The following is an 18,259-nucleotide window of genomic DNA, read 5'->3' as shown; positions in this document are numbered from 1 at the left end:
AGGCTATTCGAGATCCAAGCTTATACATGTAATTATCTGATCTAATGCAAGAATTCTTTAACTGACTTTTTTGTGATTTTTTGGTGACCTTTGTTATGTTAACTGTGCACGCTATATACTGGTGATTTCATATGTTTGTCGGTATAAGCGTTTAACTATTTACTTGTTTTAAGTTGAAAATAAATTGGTTTTTGTTTGTGTCAACCTTGGTTTGGAATTTATTATTATTATTCTTTAAAATTATTCGTTTTTGTACTTTATCTACAAGCATTTAAAATTTTATGGTATGAATAACATTTTATGTTTAAATTTCTTTTAAATTAAAGCTGAGGTTATGGAAAAAAATATTTTATTTTAATGTTTTAATTTTTAACAAAATTTTTTAACCTTTTTTATTCATATTTATTTCCTTATTTATTCCTCTATATTTACTTTCCTTGTTCAGTTAAGTTTGCCATTGTTTAGTCGTTTAGTTAAAGTTTTTTGCCTTAACCTAATTACGTGATCACTAAATATATATTTATTTTATTTAAAAACCATCACCTATATATTGTCCTCAACATAATACAACTTTTTTGTTCATCTTTATTTTCTTATTTATATTTTTATATATACTACCCTTGTTTAGTTAAGTTTATTTCTCTTACTCTTAAACAATTTGTTGTCTTATTTTCCTAAACAGTAGCGCACCAAAATGAACTTAAACTTTGCTGCTTAAAACAACAATTTTTGCGCTTTTTACGACCTAACTTGATTAATTGTATTTGTGTTTACAAGCTGCTGTTACAAACCTAAAAGTTAAAACCAGCAAATTTGAACAGTACTTAGGTATATATCTTTTTTGTTGTTAATTGATTTTTGACGTAGTTATATTTATGAAAACAACAATATTATTGCTGTGTTAGTACCGGGGTTGCCAGGAATTTTACGCGGTAAAACTATCCCCTTCACGGCCGAATATTTACATTTTCACCGGGTAAAGTAATCTCGTGCGGCCTGTTAAGGAATTTAAACAATTGTATATATCTTTAAAAACTTTAAATTTTTTTGGACAGCTCCTAAAATAAAACTTTTCTTGTTTTGGAAAATATTAAACAAATATTTCCCCTTTCTCTATTTAGTCTAAAATTTTCACACGCCTTATTTATTTTCTGACGTCACTATACAGACCGATTTAATGCCTATTCACTACTGTTTGAATGTAACTAACCGGTACCTTTTACAAGTTGTTATTTAGACATGAATGGCACGAATTCTTTCTAGTTATCCACCCATATAGGCTGGCACGACACTTTTTTCTCCCTTCTCTGTATTTATTATTTTAGACATTTTTTGATGCAATTTCAACAGGATTTTGAGATAATTTTTGCGGGTTTAAGTTGTTAGGCTAATTTTCTTATTTTGATCCAAATTTTTATGTTTTTTGGGGTTTTATATTAAACAACAACGCTTTTTATTATAACATCTCTATCTAATAAACATTTACTTTGTTTCTTTTGGCATTTTTAAATTAGTTTTCGTTTTAAAATATTGGTTTAAAGGTTTTTTTGACCCATTCATATAATAATCGACCTAAGAAAATATTTAATTTTTTTCTTTTTCTTGTCTAATCGTTTTTTTACCTAAAAATTAACAATATACCTATAAATAACCTAATATTTTTACCGTAAATTGATTTCTACTTTCGCTACACATTTTAAGTTATATTCATCGTTTAAGATTTGTAATACGTTGACAATGTATAAGTTATATTTAAACCTATGTTTACCAATATTTTCTTAATGACTGATGTTGTTTTGTTATTTTTTTGTGGTCGTGTTATTTGATAGGGTCAACAAATTACTTTTAAGCCACGATTCGTCATAACTTGTTATTTAACACCACGTTAGGGTCACTTGCTTTAACACGTAAAAACTTGTGATTTTAAGATAAAATTTTTGTTCAAAAATATTTTGTTGTTTGAGCTTAAAATAGTTAATATATTTAAATGCTTTATTGGATAATATAAGAATCTTATGTTACTAGATTTAGACCAAAATACCCTTGCTAAAAAAATAGCAAAAACGACTTATTTGTAAAGTTTTAAAATTCTTTTTAAAAAATATTCTACATTTAAAGAGGAACTACAAATGTTTCTAGTAATTATAAACCTTGAAAAGGATGGCGTATACTAAATATATTAATAAGCGTTAAATCACATATACTAAATTGCACATTTTAACCAAATTTAAATTGTTTGCCTAAATCTATTTTGCGTTGTTACTAAATTTACTTAATTTAGGCGTATATACCTTACTAAAAAAACTGGCAAAACAAAATATTCGTACGATTTTAAAATATATAAAGTTGTGTATTTATTAACTATGAAAAGTGCGACCTTAGAATTCTATCTAAAAATGTATACAATTTAAGTATACAAGTCTTTGCCTTGACTTAATTAAACAATAACATAATAAATATTTTTCTATTTAAAACTCATCACCTTTATATTGTACCCAACCTAATACTCGAAACTTAAACATCTACCCAGCACTAAATGGTCGAGTAAGTTGCCTTTTTCAGCCCCCTTCATGCTCTTTTAACCGCTTTCAAGTGTCTTCGTAGCACTTTAACAGACACAAAATTAACAATTTGGCATGGTTTTTATTGTCTTATTATTTTAAGTTTTTCCTAAACATATTTTTGGAAAATTTAGATTTATATTTTTTACAAAATGTTTAGTTGTAAAATTATAATATTTAATTTTTTTCATTAAAACATTGATATTATATTCAGGCTATATATGCTTTATTTTTTGTTCTATTGTTAAGCCTTTAAAAGCTTTATATAAACAGTTCAACGAACACCAAAGTTGTCAAAATATCTTGGTTTTAGTTGATTTAGTGGATCTAGGGTCAAAGTAATTGTATATCACGTGACTTTGCGCTTGATTGAACATGTTGAAAGAAAAGTTTACACTAATCTGACTCGTCAACTTTTTAAGTTTAAATATTTTATAATTATTTAAACGACAATAAACCTAAACTAATGGTTTAACTATTTTACATTGTAGTTTGTTGGTGACCTATGCTAAAAAACTAAGTTTTCTTACACTTTATTTTTAACTTTTTATTTACTAAGTTAACCACGATAAGTTAACACTCATATTAGTCATGTAACGAGCCATTTAATCCACTCAATTTCAAGGTTTTAACATTTTTAACTCAACAAACCGACGACTGACATCTCCTGGATTTACCAGCATTGTTATAACTTTCCAAAAACTGTTTTTTTTTCTTAGTTTTTTCCAACGATATTTAGACTACGTTTTAGAATCTAAAATCGGGTTTATTTTGTATGGAAGCCAATTTACTTAAAAGTTTGCTTTGACGTGATAAAGATTATTACAATTAGATCATAAGTCCTTGAATAACTCTTTAGCCACGAATAATCTACTTCTGTCGCAGTGTTGGGTTTAATTTGGTGTTTAAGGTCGTTAAAGGGTTTTGTTTGACCACTTAACACACGCCCGTATTTGCTGCCATTGTTTGTCCCCAATGACGTCATACTAACTACATAGATGACGTCATAGTAGCTCTTTAAGTTTGCAAATATTCACTTATCAACAAAATTCTGTCATTTTATGATTTTATTAATTAAAATCGAAATTTTTGTAAGGTTTTGAAAAGGTGATATAAAATGGATATTTAATTTAAATAATTTTAAATCGACTATGTATTTGAAAACTAAAAACTTTTATATTTTGTTGTTAAATTTATTTACTCAAGAATTTGCGTCAAATTTAAGACTTAAATTGAAGAGAAATAAATTGTCGTAAAAAATACAATTTGCTTTTAAATATAAAACCTGTTATGAATAAATAGTAAGGTTAAATATTTTGTTAAAATATAAATATTAAATCTTATTAGTCTATAGTTAAAGTAGCTTTACAAAGCAATTTTTGTTTTTTAAAAATAATAAATATTTGTGTAGTAAATAAGTCGTGTTTGGTGACCATGCCATAATATACTTAAAATCTTTATGTAAACATTAATACTTTTGACATTTTTTAAATTATTAAATTGATTTTGTCATTTTTTCCCGTCGCATTGTTGTAATATTAATTGTATATCGTATTTATTATTTACTTTTATCAATGCGCGAAAAACCAAAAAAAAAATATAAACTCCAATTTTTTTAAATTCTGAAATTTAAGCCAAGTATTTTGATAATACTGCGTTTACTAAACCAACATTAACCGAATTCTGGTGTTTATTTTTTAACACTCCATGGGTGGGCTTCAACTTTATCTCAAATCTTAATTTTAGACGATTTATCAAAAAAGTTTGATAATTTTTAAGTGTTTTTTCCGGTACTTATAACTGGTGTATTTCAACTTTTTAAAGTGGATTTAAAATTAAATTTAATCGAGTTTTCAATAAGCAAAAGTTGCAGATAATGTTTTTGATAAAATTTAGGATTTTTGATTGTTCATTTGATTGTTAAAAGTCAATCGAATAATTTTGTTTGTTTGTTCGATTGTTTGATTAATGTGATTGTTGAAAGACAATCGAATTATTGTTTCAATTACAAAACAAATACTTTAACCTAAAAATTTGATTTTTTACTCGTTTCTTTTATTTTAACCAAAAAAAAACGGTCGGTTATGACGTCATAGACCCCTATTTTATCTTTCTCGAATTTGTAACTTTACTCGACTTCAAACCGAAGTGCAACCATGCGTGATATTCGAACTAATCAAGCGTGAAAGAGTTAAATATTTTGTGCTCTAAAAATTTTTCGAAAATTTTGGTTTTAAATTTAATTATTTTTTGGTGATTTTAAAATTAAATTCCAAACTATTTAAATGTCGCAAAAATACTTTGTACAAATATTGTTAGACCACCGGGTTTGGGGTAAATTTGTCCTTTTTATTTTTCTTTTTATTTCGGTTTTCGCACACTAGTAAAAGATATAGAATATATATATTACAATAATGCGACCAAAAAATGACAATATTAATTCTATGATTTAAAACATGCCATAAATATAAATATTTAGATATAGATTTTAAATATATAATTACATGGTCACTAAAACTCAGTTTATTGAACTTTTACTAACGATATAACGTTTAGGCTGGGTTGGGATAATTTTTTTTTTTAATTTTTATTTATAACCTGTGTTTGTTGAATTCAATTTTTAAATTTCTGTATCTAAAAACAGCTTGACTTGATTCAAGTTAATGAGCTTTTATAGAATTCAAAATTTTACTTTTATAGAGGTCAAAATTTATAAAATTTTATTACTAAAGATAAAATGATATTTTAAATTTTTTGCTCAAAATCTGTGTTTGTTGAATTTAATTTCATTTTTGTATCTAAAACAGCTTGAGTTAATTTAAGTTAATAAGCTTTTATAGTGGGTCGAAATTTTACTTTAATTTAATTATTTTGTTCAAAAATCCCGTTTTTATCATTTGATATTTTGACCAAAATTTTTTGCCGGGTTTTCAAAACACGAAACCAAAAAGATTGTATCCGTCAATAAATAACACATTATGACGCCACACATACCTGCTGACGTCACAATGAACAGCGTTTAATGCTTTGTGTAAACAGGAAGTTGTCTTTATAAGGAAATGGGTCAATTTTTTGTTTGAGAAAAAACTTTAAAAAAAAATTTATTTTTTTATTTTTTTTGTTGTATTCGGCGTAAAAAGCGTTGAAAGATTCCTTTATGACGTTTTAATCATTTTACGGGTCACAAATAGCGTACAAGGTCGTACGTGACCTTTACTTACTGTGACGTAATAGTCCTGGTAATTGTCACCGGGTTTAAGGGATTTAACTTAAATATGGTTTATGTCATCTTTGTTACGTCATATCTGTCAATTGTTTAGATTATTTTAAGTTTCAAATCTTGATAAAAACAAAAAACATTTTAAAAAGTTTTAAAAATAAATAAATTCTTAAATTTTATATTTTGTGATATTTTTATTTTTAAAAATACATTTTTTATTATACGTAAGATGATTTTATCTTAAAGTTTTAGTAACCTATTTTAAATTACAATATAGTCAAAAATAAAACAACTTTTTTTTTATTTCAAATAATTTTTTGAATGAAAATTTTAAACTATTTTAATTAATATTTAACAGATGTTAAATTAACTGTTATTATTAAATAAAGGGAAGTTAGGAACGGAAAATAAGTTTAAGTTACGTATTTTTAATTTAGTTAATTATTTTAAAATTAAATATTTTAAATTTTTTAGACCATTATGCACCTGTTAACAGTTGATTAATTTATAAAAAATGTGAAATTTTTAACCCAACAATTGGGGTTAATTGGTAATTTAAACAACTAGTTTAATTGTTAAAGGAAGATACACTTATGTTTTAAACTTAATTAAAATGGTTAATTAAATAAAATTTAATTTTTAAACTTTGAAAATTTAAAAAAATAATAAATATCTTTAATTTTGAACGTTGTAAAAATAAAAACAATATTCGGCAGAATGGAATTTTAAAACGGTCGCAAAAACTAAAAACAAACCCAATTTGGATATTTATTATTTTTATAAAATCCAAATTGAGACTTGGTTGTTACCACACATTGACAAACTAATATATCATGAAATTTAATCTATTATTAGTTTCTATATACTTACACACACAACACATTCGTCAAATCAAGCCTCGGGTCTTCTACTCGTAACAATAAGGTTATTGTTTCGTATTATAATCTAACTATGACGTCATTTTGTACTCTGGCGTGGTTTAAAAGTAAATTGCATCGCGTATTTTTTTTCTCAATTTTAAAACAATATCAAATGTTTGGATTTTAAACAGTTGCAATTATTACGTCATAAAAAATAGTTGTGACGTAAGAATAAACGCTCCCACGCTCTGGTGTATGTTATCTTATACCTTGCATGTAAGGTTCACTACCTCGCGTGGTAATTTATCGGTTTATAAACTTTTTTGTTGGTTTGTAGCGGATACTTGTGTTAAGATGATTTGTTTTTTGTTTATAACTAAACAGGACTTTAAAATTCAACGTTGAAATTGTTTTCTATAAATGTAAATTGTAATACCAGAAAATTACTTTTTGACCACTAGATGCTGCAAGAGAGCTCATTTTTATTTTTTTCTAAACGTGGATTTGATCGTTTGTTTTAATTTTTCTAATTTATGACAAAATATTGTTAGATTTACAAAAAACTATTCCCAAATTTATAGTTGTTAGTTCAATATGTTTTCTTACGTTTTTTATTTTTATTTTTAGGAAACAGAATCAGAAGCAAAGAAAGAGAAAACTTCAACTTCTAAACCTGAAAGAGTAAGTTGTTACGTCATAATCTTATATAGCATAGTTATGACGTCATCATTGTGTATATCATAGTTGTGCCGTCATAACCGCATAAACGTAGATGTAAAGACACAAATCTATAAAACGTAAACATCACGTCATAATCGTATAAAACGTAGTGGTGACGTCATACCTATATTCAACATAGCTATGACGTAATTCACGTTTTTTGGAATTTATTATTGTGACGTCATTGTTGGATTTTGTATGACGTATTAGCGTTTTCATTAAGTCATCACAATAACTATATGTTCTAAGATTACATAAAGACCGTCAGCGTGGTGTAGTGGTCAGAACACTTACTACACCACACATGAGGTGGTATGTTCAATTCCCACTGCTCTCATGCTGTAGCGCCCTTGAGTAAGGCGCTATAAACGTTATGAACTCCTGCTGAGACGGCACTTAATCAGCAGCTCAATTATCCGGCAATTATAATCTATAATATCCCAAACTGCCACAGGCAACTCGAGACTGGGTCGGAGTAACTGATGTTACTCTATGTTTAGGTCATGCATTCGACTTTCCCACATTGAGGATAAAAATATATACAAAAAAAAAATAGTTATTTTGTTGTGGATGAAAGCCTAAAATTAATTTTCTCTATTTTTAATTCTAGGTTCGTCAAAATAGTTACAAGGAACCAGAAGTGAATCTAGTGAGTGACATAGAACAAATTAAAATCAACTTTAGTTCAGTGATTAAACGAGGCTCGATGGCTTTAATTGGGGAGAAATATCACAATGCTGTTGCTGATTATGATGCGGCATTGAAGATAATGCATGATAATAAAGAGGTATTGTATTGTTTCAATAAAACATTTCACAAATGCTTAAAATAATAAAATTAATTTTTTTGGGTTTCAGTTTTTAAGTATTACATCGACTTTAAGAAATAAGGCTTGGTTTTTTTTTTATAATTTATAGCACTGTTAAACAGCAACATCAAGAATCAAATTTGAGATCCCAGGGTCTCCAGGCAACAATAATATAATCAGCCTATAAACTTTAATGTTTCATATTTATTTTACTTTTTACTGTAACAACCAAAATTTAACTAGGATTTTTAAGGCAGCATGGTGTAGTGGTCAGAACACTTGTACATTAGGTTTTAGGTTTGATCTCCGCTGCTCACATACTGTTGTGGCCTAGTGTAGGGCGGTATAAACAATATGAACTCTTGCTGAGCCAGTACCTAATCAGCAGCTTAAATATCACCCATTTATATTCTATAGTATCCCAAACTGCCACAGACAACTCGAGACTGGGTCAAAGTAACTGATGTCACTCCATGTTTAAGTCCCGCATTCGACTTTTCCACGTCTAGGATAAAGATATATACAAAAAAAAACAGTAAAAATTAAACTAAAGTTTATAATCCAATAACTTATTAAGATTAAAATTTCAGTGTTATATTCTTCAAATCTTTTTTCAGATTGCTGAAGGATCGACCCCGATGTATCGATCTGTTTTAATTTATTCACGAGGAGTTGCTTCAATTCGAACCAACCAACCAAGCGAGATTTCACGCTCTATTGACTTCTTTGAGCGAATCAAAATCAGCTCTGAAAACTTTTTTCATCCAATGGTGTTTTATACACTTGCTAAAGCTTATTATTTGTTAAATAGGTAAATATATATATAAGTATGATTTTGTGCTAATTTTAAATTTCTTTTTGTTTAAGAAATTTACTATTACCAATGCTTATTTTTAATCATTCTTAATGTAAAAAGGTCGACATTTGGACCTAAACATAGAGTAACATCAGTTAGTCCAACCCAGTCTCGAGTTGCTTGTGGCAGTTTGGGATATTATAGATTATAATTACCTGATCATTATGCTTCTGATTAAGTGTTGACTCAGCAGGAGTTCATTCCGTTTATAGTGCCTTACTTAAGGATGCTGCAACATGACTGCAGTGGGTATTAAACTCAGGACTTTATATACTCAAATTTATGATTTAAAACATGCCAAAATTGTTAAATATTTGTAAATGACATCACAGTATAACGAGTTAAAAATATTTTAATTTTAGTTTCTCTAAAGCTGAACCAATATTGAGATCAGGATTTAAATTTGGGAAGAAAGCTAATTTTGGTGGTGTTTTAACTTGGCCTGGTAAGCAAAAACTTTTATTTGTGATAGTTGTTTGTTAATAGCACAAACCTATTAGCATAACAATATATTAAACTAGCAAAACTAAAGCTTAAGTTTATCAAAATTTCATGTTTTTTAAAGACGACATTTAATTCTAAAAATGTTTAAAATTAATATTAAAATCTTTATGTGATGACACTTAGTGGATGACATGTATGTATGTTCAATTTATAGGCCTACAAAAAAATAAAACTGCTGTTTGTGGTGTGCAGAAAATTATCGCAGGCAAATATTAGTTAAAAGTTGCGACCTTATTACAACATTTAAAATGTAAACCCTAGATGGCCAATTAACTAGTGATAATAAACTATACTAACATAACTTAATCGGCAGCGTGGTATAGTGATAAGAACACTTGCTACACTGCTGATGTTACTCTAAGTTTAGGTCGCTCATTCGACTTTTCCACATCGAGGATAATGCTATATACAAAAATAAAAAAAGTTTAAAAAGTAATTTTATTTATATGTTTTCTTGTACAGAAATAGACACTCCAATACCAGAATCTAAATTGGAGAACTTGACGGTGTTGATGCAACAATTATTACTTAATCTCAAGCACCCTCCCAAGCCTTATGCTGTATGTAGATATGAACATTGTTTAAAGGAGCATAATAGAAGAACTATATACCTAACTGATCTTAATTTTGAGGTAAATAAAGATCAATTTTGTTGTGTTTTTAAATTGCCTGATTTACTATACCAGGTGTAATTTATTTTTATTCTTATTTATCCTTGATGTAGGAAGGTCAAATGCGCGACCTAAACATAGAGTAACATCAGTTACTCCAACCCAGTCTCGAGGTGGCAGTTTGGGATATTTTAAATTATAATTGCCCGATAATTAAGCTGCTGATTAAGTGCTGGCTCAGCAGGAGTTCATACCGTTTATAGCGCCTTACTCAAGGGCGCTTCAGCATAAAAGCAGTGGGAATTGAACCCCTGACCTTATGTGTGGTGTAGCAAGTATTCTTACCACTACACCATGCTGCCGGAACTTATAATTGCCCGATAATTATGTTGCTGATAAATTGTTGGCTCAGCAGGAGTTCATACTGTTTATAACGCCATTTTTTAGGAACACTACAGCATGAGAGCAGTGCGATTTTCAAACACAAATTTGTTCTTTAATTTTGTTTGATTTTACTTTTTTTAAATTATATTTTTTTAACTATTTCAAATTGTTTAATTTTTCAGGGATATTTGAAGACAATTTGTAGTTGGAAATGTAGAACTTGTTTTCATTTCAAATGCTGGAACAAATTTAAACATGAATATTATAAAAAAATGGGAGAAAAAGTAAGAATGTAGAAAACATGATTTAACATTTTTTTTTATATATCTTTATCCTCGACGTGGAAAATACGAATGCGTGACTTAAACATAGAGTAACATCAGTTACTTCGACCCAGTCTCGAGTTGTCTGTGGCAGTTTGGAATATTATAGATTATAAAATTGCCCAGTAATTATACTGCTGATTAAGTATTGGCTCAGCAGGAGTTTGTACCATTTATAGCGCCTTACTCAAGGGCGCTACAACATTTAAAAGTTATCTTATTAATGGTTTATTTAAATCTTTGTTAATTTTATTTACAAATTATTTTTCAGGAAATTTTGGGTCTTCAGTGTTTTACTGATGGTTGTAAAGGGATAATAATTCAAAATTTGATGTATGATGATTCGGGGGAAGTAAAAAGAGAGGTAGACATTTAAATTGTTTCTAAAATAAAAGCTGACGTTGTGTCTAAACATTCTTTATTATGATTATGATTACTTGTACTTTATAGCCTTGCCAATTCATAGCCTAGCCTTGCCAATTTTCTCCTGTATATTAAAATCTTTGCTAAATCTTTCAAGATCTTTAGAGTCCTTTCTAATTCTCTATTGTACTTTACAGTTTCGTTTGTAATATATGGTTCTTGTCAATCCCTTTTGTTTTTCTTGGTTCTTGTAAATTCCTTTTTTCGAGTATATTGTTATTATTTATCAATGAAACTTTTTTGTTTGTTAGGTTTTTAGAGTTGGTGATATAAATATATATTAAATACAATTTAATTAAATTTAATTTATCTTTAATATTATTTAATAACCTCGACAACTGTTATTTCTTGTAGATAATATGGGAAAATGAAATAATTGAAAACATAGAATCAAGAAATATTTTGTTAAGCAAATGTTTAATGATAAAAAGTGATCGAAATTATAAAGCAAGATTGTTTAAAATGAAGATGGCAAAAGAAAAAAAGAAGGCAGCAAAATCAGCGAAAAAAATTGCTAAACAAGAGGTTTGAAAACAATTTTAAAATTCTAATAAATAAATTTTAATAAAATCTAGCTTTTGTGATTATAAAATTTTAAATTATTTCTTTTTGTTGTTAATAGATTGAGAAGAAAAATATAAAAACAGAAGTTATAAATAATGTTAAAGGTATGGAAAAGTTTTATTAATGTTTTAAATATTATTTTGTTAATTTTAGTTAAAAACAATGTACCGGCAGCGTGGTGTAGTGGTAAGAACACTTGCTACACCACACATGAGGTTGTGGGTTCAATCCCCACTGATCTCATGCTGTAGGACCCTTGAGTAAGTCGCTATAAACGGTATGAACTCTTGCTGAGCCAGCACTTATTCAGTAGCATAATTACCGGGCAATTATAATCTATAATTTTTAAGAAATTTAAAACTAGTTTTAACTTCTTATTTATGTTTAGAAATAACTGAGATAGATTTAAAAAATGCAAAAATTATAAGAAAAGGAAGCAACGAAAATGTGAATGTAAGTAGACCAGGTTTTACAAATAAGTTATAACTTTATAAATCGAATAATTTTTATTTTAATTTTTTTTAGAACCCAAAGTCCCCAAGAAATAAAACAAAATCGAAAATTAAAAAGCGAACAATTTCTTTAAATCAGTTTATCGGTGAAAGTTATCATGAAGGCCAAGAGTGAGTTTTTGTAAAATTAGTTTAACTTTTTTGTTGGTTAAATTTTAATCTTTATTATTAGATAGATTAATGGTACCGGCAGCATGGTGTAGTGGTAAGAACACTTGCTACACCATCGTGAGGTTGTGGGTTTAATCCCCACTGATCTCATGCTGTAGCCTTGAATAAGGCGCTATAAACGGTACGAACTTCCACTGAGCCAATACTTAATCAGCAGCTTATTTATTAGTCAATTATATTCTATATTATACCCAAACTGATAACAGGCAACTCGAGACTGGGTCGGAGTAACTAATGTTACTCTATGTTAAGGTTGCGCATTCGCCCTTTCCACATCGAGGATAAAAATATATACAAAAAAAATAAAATAATTTTAAAAATATTTTATATCTTAATAGAAATAATGAATATGAAGAACAGAATATTAAAGAAAAAGAAATAGTGGAAAATAATTCAAACTCTGAAAATGAAAATAACTTGAATCCAACTGAATTAAAACTTGTGAAGTTGTTGTATGAGTAAGTTGTATGTTCAAAATAATAACCTTTTTATTTAAAATCAATACTGAATGAAGTCTTTGTATTTAGTTCGATTCCCACTATTGACATTTTATAAGGCCTCAAAGTTTAGTATTTGGTTTTTATTTTAACTTCTTATCTGTTGTTTTTCTTTGGTATTTTTTAGGTTTTTACTTATGTTTAACAAATGAATATACTTATACTAAACATAGTTATACCTATAACAATAATAATTTGATCTTAACATTAAAATCTAATATTTTAAAAGATATTTGTCATTTGCTTTAAGATAAAAAGCATATTTGCTTTGGTTATTACAGTTTAACATTTAATTTAGTAATTATCTGTTTTTGTTTAGATATTTTGAGTCGGTATTTAAGGAATATGGACCGATAGAAATATATTCTGAAGATCTATCTAAACCATTGTTGGACTTACCTCCAGAAATGCATCGTCTAATTGAAGAGAAATATGGAGGTTTACCTAATTTCTTTGACCATAAGAAAGACATGTAAGAGATATTATTATAAATATTATATATATATATTTTTTTTTGCATTGTTAAAGTATAGCCTATAAAAAAATTAAAAAAAATTTCGGTTTAGTTCAATAAAATTTTTATGATTTTTTGTTTTAGATTTTGTGAAGTGAATGATTATGTTGGTTTAAAGACACAGTATGCTGAAATGTTAAGTTTTTATCAAAATAATAACAACCCACAAGTAAGCATTCTTATCAGTTGCAATTTTTTAGTTTTTAAAATGTTTTAAAAATCATTAAGAATATTTTGTGGTTATTATTTTAAAACTACAAATTGAAAAAAAAAATTAAATTTTAAATTTGATTGCGTCGTGTTAACTAATTCAGATGTTTATTACTTGTTTGTTAATTCTAGTTTTTTTTATTATATTTAGTATTTTTTTTTTATATTTAGCATAAAGAAGAAGAAAATAATCAACAGAGATCGAGTGATTTAGATTCGAATTCACGAGAGATTTTATCAAACTTTGAAATTACCAAACAAACTCACAATTATGAAATAAAATTTAATGTAAATATCTCGCCAACAAGTTCTACATCACAAGATTCAAATATGACATCACAGGGGTCAAATATGACATCACAAGGGTCAGATATGACAACAGAAAGGTCAGATGTAATATCACAGGGTTCAAATGTGACATCACAGCAATCAAGTGTGACACCAAATGGGTCAAATATGACATCACAGGAGTCTAATGTGACGTCAAAAGGGTTATACGAGATGCCACAATTAGAGATAATGAGACCACTGAACTGTAATATGACATCACAATCATCTAGTCCGCTGACATCACTACAAATAGAAAGCGTTTCACCTGAAGATGGTAAAAATCTTACAAATTTTGTAAAAAAACTAAAAACAAAATTTCCAAAACTTTTTACCTCATTTTCAGATTCGGATTCTTGTTTCCGCTCTTCTTATTCTAACTCCTCCCAGGAGGAACAATCAGGAGAGGAACAATTAGGGAAGGAGCAATTAGAAGAGGAATTTGAGGAAGAGGTTGTATTGGAAGAAAACTCTTGGGAGGAAAGTGAGGATAAATATTATAAGAGTGAAAGTGAAGAAGAAGAAGATGATCAATATAATGAAGAAGTCGAAGTTGAAGATTTGAAAGCTGGAGGTGAACCTGGTGCTATAAGTGTAATAGAGGTAGGATTATGATGTCATAGTTGGATACTTGTATTTATTTATCCATAATGTAAAAAGGTCGACTTTACGACCAAAACATTGAGTAACATTTGTTACTCTAATCCAGTATCTGGTTCATTTGGCATTTTGATATCTTATTGATAGAAATTGTTTCATAATTAAGATGCTGATTAGGAATTGGCTCAGCAGGAGTTTATATCATTTATAGGGCCTTACTTGAGCGTGCTAGAGCATGAGAGCAGTGGGGATCGACTTAGGACCTTGTGGGGTAAAGCCAAGTGTTCTGACCACTACACCAGGCTTACCTTTTTAACTTTACTTGATATTGGAATTCTTGATAGTTTAACTAGAAAATAAACTTTTTAAATCTGTTTTTAGAAAGAGGAAGTTCAACAACTTAACCAACAGACACAAACAGAAACAAAATTTGACCAAAATGTAATAACTAAACAACGATTAGAGACTGAAGAAAAGTTGAAGGTAAAAAAAAACTTTTTGTTTAGCATATTTTAATTGTAAAACTACAGTCTATTTTTTATATTTTAAAATGCAAGATGGTAGAGTTTGTAACATGTTTTTAGGATTAGTTTTAGGATTCATTTGAGTTATTGTTATTTGGTATTTAATTGACTCAATAAATATGTCTATTTTATGTCATTGTTAAATAATTATTTTCTTGTTTTATTGTTGGTCCAAGGTTAATAATTAGACTCCCATTATTACTTGGCATCTTTTAAATCATTAAAAATTGATTTTGTCATTTTTTTATTGCATTAAAGTAATACTTATTGTTTATTCTATATTTCTTTTATTAATGCGCGAAAACTTTAATACAACGGGCAGCGTGGTGTAGTGGTAAGAACACTTGCTACACCACACATAAGGTCGTGGGTTTAATCTCCACTGCCTTCATGCTGTAGTGCCCTTGAGTAAGGCGGTATAAACAGTATGAACTCCTGCTAAGCCAACCTTAATCAGCAGCATAATTATCGGGCAATTATAAGCTATAATATCCTAAACTGCCATGGGCAACTTGAGACTGGGCTGGAGTAACTGATGTTACTCTATGTTTAAGTCGTGCATTCTATTTTTCCACGACGATAAAAATATGTTCCAAAAATATATATATATCATTTTTTTATTTCAAGATGATACAAAAAGAATATGAGGACAAAATGTTGCAACAAAAGCAACATTCAATGACCCAGATATTAAACTTAAAGAAAGATATTTTGGAACTGCAACGAATCCATGCTCACGATGTTAAAGACTTTGCCACCTCAAGTCAAATATTGCATGGAGAAATTCAAAAGTTATCGCAGGAGAAGTTTACTTGGGGAAATGCAATGAATCATCTTAAGATGAAAGCTAAAGAGGTTGGTGTTAAGTTAAGTTGTTTTTTGTTGTAGTAAGAACTTAAACTGGTGTAGTTGTTAGAACACTTGGGTTCATTATATGAGGTTTTGGGTTCGATCCTCACTGCCCTTAAGCTGTAGTGCTCTTTGGTAAGGCACTATAAGCGGTATGAACTCCTACTGAGCCAGCACTTAATCAGCAGCATAATTATCGGGTAATTATAATTTATAATATCCCAAACTGCCGAAGTCAATTCGGGCCTGGGTCGAAGTAACACTTGTTATTCTATGTTTAGGTTGTTAAGTTCACCTTCCTACTTTAAAGTTAAATAAATATCAAAAGTCTAAGATGTCAAATTTAACGGTTTTTACTTTTTAAACTGATTCTTTACAAAAATTAACAAAAAATGCCAAGATTTTACACACCAAATTTTTTGTAGTCACAAGATAGAGCTTCAGAAGTTACAAACCAACTTGCCTTCCAACAAAATATGTACAAGGATCAAGCTGTAACAATCCATGATCTAACAACCAAGTTGAATCAGCAGAAGTTGGCGTACGATGGTGAACTTAAAGTTGCAAATAATAAAGTGGATGAGTTTAAACAACGAGCAATTGAATCAGAGGTAACAAAATTAAAGCTTTTATTCATTTGAATCGGTCTAAAATTCATTTTGTCAATGTTTTATTATACTGACATAGCGATATTGTTAATGCAAACTTGTGATATGTTTGTTTCTTCTAAAACAAAGAGCAGTCCAATCTATGGAAAACTAAAATTTTATTTAATTTAGTTTTTAATCTAGAAAAGCCATTTTATCAAGTAGTTAGTTACATAAAGTTGCATTTTTTTATTAATTATTAATCTTGTCTTCTGTTTATAATTTGCTAATTAGTTGTATAATTATTAGGTCTATTCCACTTAGCGGCGCCTAACATAGCTTTAGTAAAAATTGAACCCATAACTTTGTTTAATGTCTAGATTACCATGTGTTAAAAATCAAATGTTTATTATTAAGCTTATTAATGAAAAATTCAATCTAATTAATTGAAAAATTTCAGATCAAAACATTGAAAACTCAAAAATATTTCGGGATCCTGAAATTGAACGGAGCAAAAAAAGAATGCGAGAGATTTGTCCTCGATTTCGATAAATGTATTTTCCACTCCGCTAATTCCTCGAAACTGTTGCTACATGAACTCGGTCAAGGACGACAACAATGGAAAAACAATGCTGAACAATGTGCATTGTTGGTTACACAAGTCCAGGTTTGTGATGTCATACTATAATTAACAATAATCTCATTTAATTTTTTTTTTGGTTATTTTTATCCTTAATGTGGGAAGGTCGAATGTGCAACCTAAACATAGAGTAACAACAGTTACCCAGACCCAGTCTTAAGTTTGCTTTGACAGTTTTGGATATTAATAATTATAATTGGCCAGTATTTATTCTGCTGATTAAGTGTTGACTCAGCAGATGTTTATACCGTTTATAGCGCCTTACTTAAGGGCGCTACAGCATGGAAGCAGTGGGGATTAAACCCACGACCTCATGAAGCAAGTGTTCTGACTACTTCACCATGCTGCGGTCTTTTTTTTATTTAATTTGCAACATTTAATACAGGAAACTTTCAAGAAATATAAAGAGAAAATTGAAAGTGGGATTCCTATAAAAGAACTGGGTTTAATAAATGTTCCAAATCCACCAAGTCCTGGACCCAATATTCAACAAATTATGCTAAATGCCAGAAGAAGTCAAATGAGTGAGACTCTTTTTATTAATATGAACTAGTTGAATAAGTGCTATTAATGGCATTTTTATTGTTGTTATATACTTGCAACTAATATATGCTCAGCTAATTCACCTACACACCACAAACAGCAGTTTTATTTTTTTTGTAGGCATTTGAATTTACATAAATAAAAGAATATATATAGTCTACTAAGTTTTCTTTTTATATAGATTATTTTTATTGTTTTGTTTTTGTAGTGTATCTGTTTTTGTACTTGCATTAAATTGTGTTTTTCCATATTAAAATAATGTTTTTTTGTAAAAGATCCATTGATTTTAAAAAGTTTTAAAACTGGGTACTTTAATATATTTTCATCTAAATCTAAAACTTTTGTTTACAGGTCAACCAGTTTTACCGATAACACCTTTTTCCAATGAAATAAACAGGTTTGTTGTTTTACAGCAAAGTTAAATAGTTAAACAATGACCATTTCTATAATG

General features: G+C 28.5%; 1 protein-coding gene across 1 annotated transcript in view; it reads left to right on the top strand.

The window, feature by feature from the left end:
- LOC145751934 (uncharacterized) overlaps positions 1-18,259 on the top strand; it is a 39,777-nt gene that overhangs the window by 18,500 nt on the left and 3,018 nt on the right. Inside the window, exons 14-35 of the mRNA XM_082568092.1 lie at positions 7,269-7,322; positions 7,972-8,148; positions 8,787-8,980; positions 9,388-9,470; positions 9,992-10,161; positions 10,707-10,808; positions 11,119-11,211; positions 11,625-11,795; positions 11,893-11,938; positions 12,223-12,287; positions 12,360-12,457; positions 12,856-12,975; positions 13,334-13,486; positions 13,613-13,697; positions 13,910-14,342; positions 14,412-14,668; positions 15,047-15,148; positions 15,817-16,044; positions 16,464-16,649; positions 17,086-17,292; positions 17,651-17,789; positions 18,160-18,205. Coding sequence (XP_082424218.1) covers positions 7,269-7,322; positions 7,972-8,148; positions 8,787-8,980; positions 9,388-9,470; positions 9,992-10,161; positions 10,707-10,808; positions 11,119-11,211; positions 11,625-11,795; positions 11,893-11,938; positions 12,223-12,287; positions 12,360-12,457; positions 12,856-12,975; positions 13,334-13,486; positions 13,613-13,697; positions 13,910-14,342; positions 14,412-14,668; positions 15,047-15,148; positions 15,817-16,044; positions 16,464-16,649; positions 17,086-17,292; positions 17,651-17,789; positions 18,160-18,205 — 3,209 coding nt within the window. The remainder of the gene's footprint in view (positions 1-7,268; positions 7,323-7,971; positions 8,149-8,786; positions 8,981-9,387; positions 9,471-9,991; positions 10,162-10,706; positions 10,809-11,118; positions 11,212-11,624; positions 11,796-11,892; positions 11,939-12,222; positions 12,288-12,359; positions 12,458-12,855; positions 12,976-13,333; positions 13,487-13,612; positions 13,698-13,909; positions 14,343-14,411; positions 14,669-15,046; positions 15,149-15,816; positions 16,045-16,463; positions 16,650-17,085; positions 17,293-17,650; positions 17,790-18,159; positions 18,206-18,259) is intronic.

This window comes from Corella eumyota, chromosome 5 (assembly GCF_963082875.1).
Source record: "Corella eumyota chromosome 5, kaCorEumy4.1, whole genome shotgun sequence".
NCBI lineage: Eukaryota > Metazoa > Chordata > Ascidiacea > Phlebobranchia > Corellidae > Corella > Corella eumyota.
Note: the sequence above shows the minus strand (reverse complement) of the source record. Positions and strands in the feature narration are given on the sequence as shown.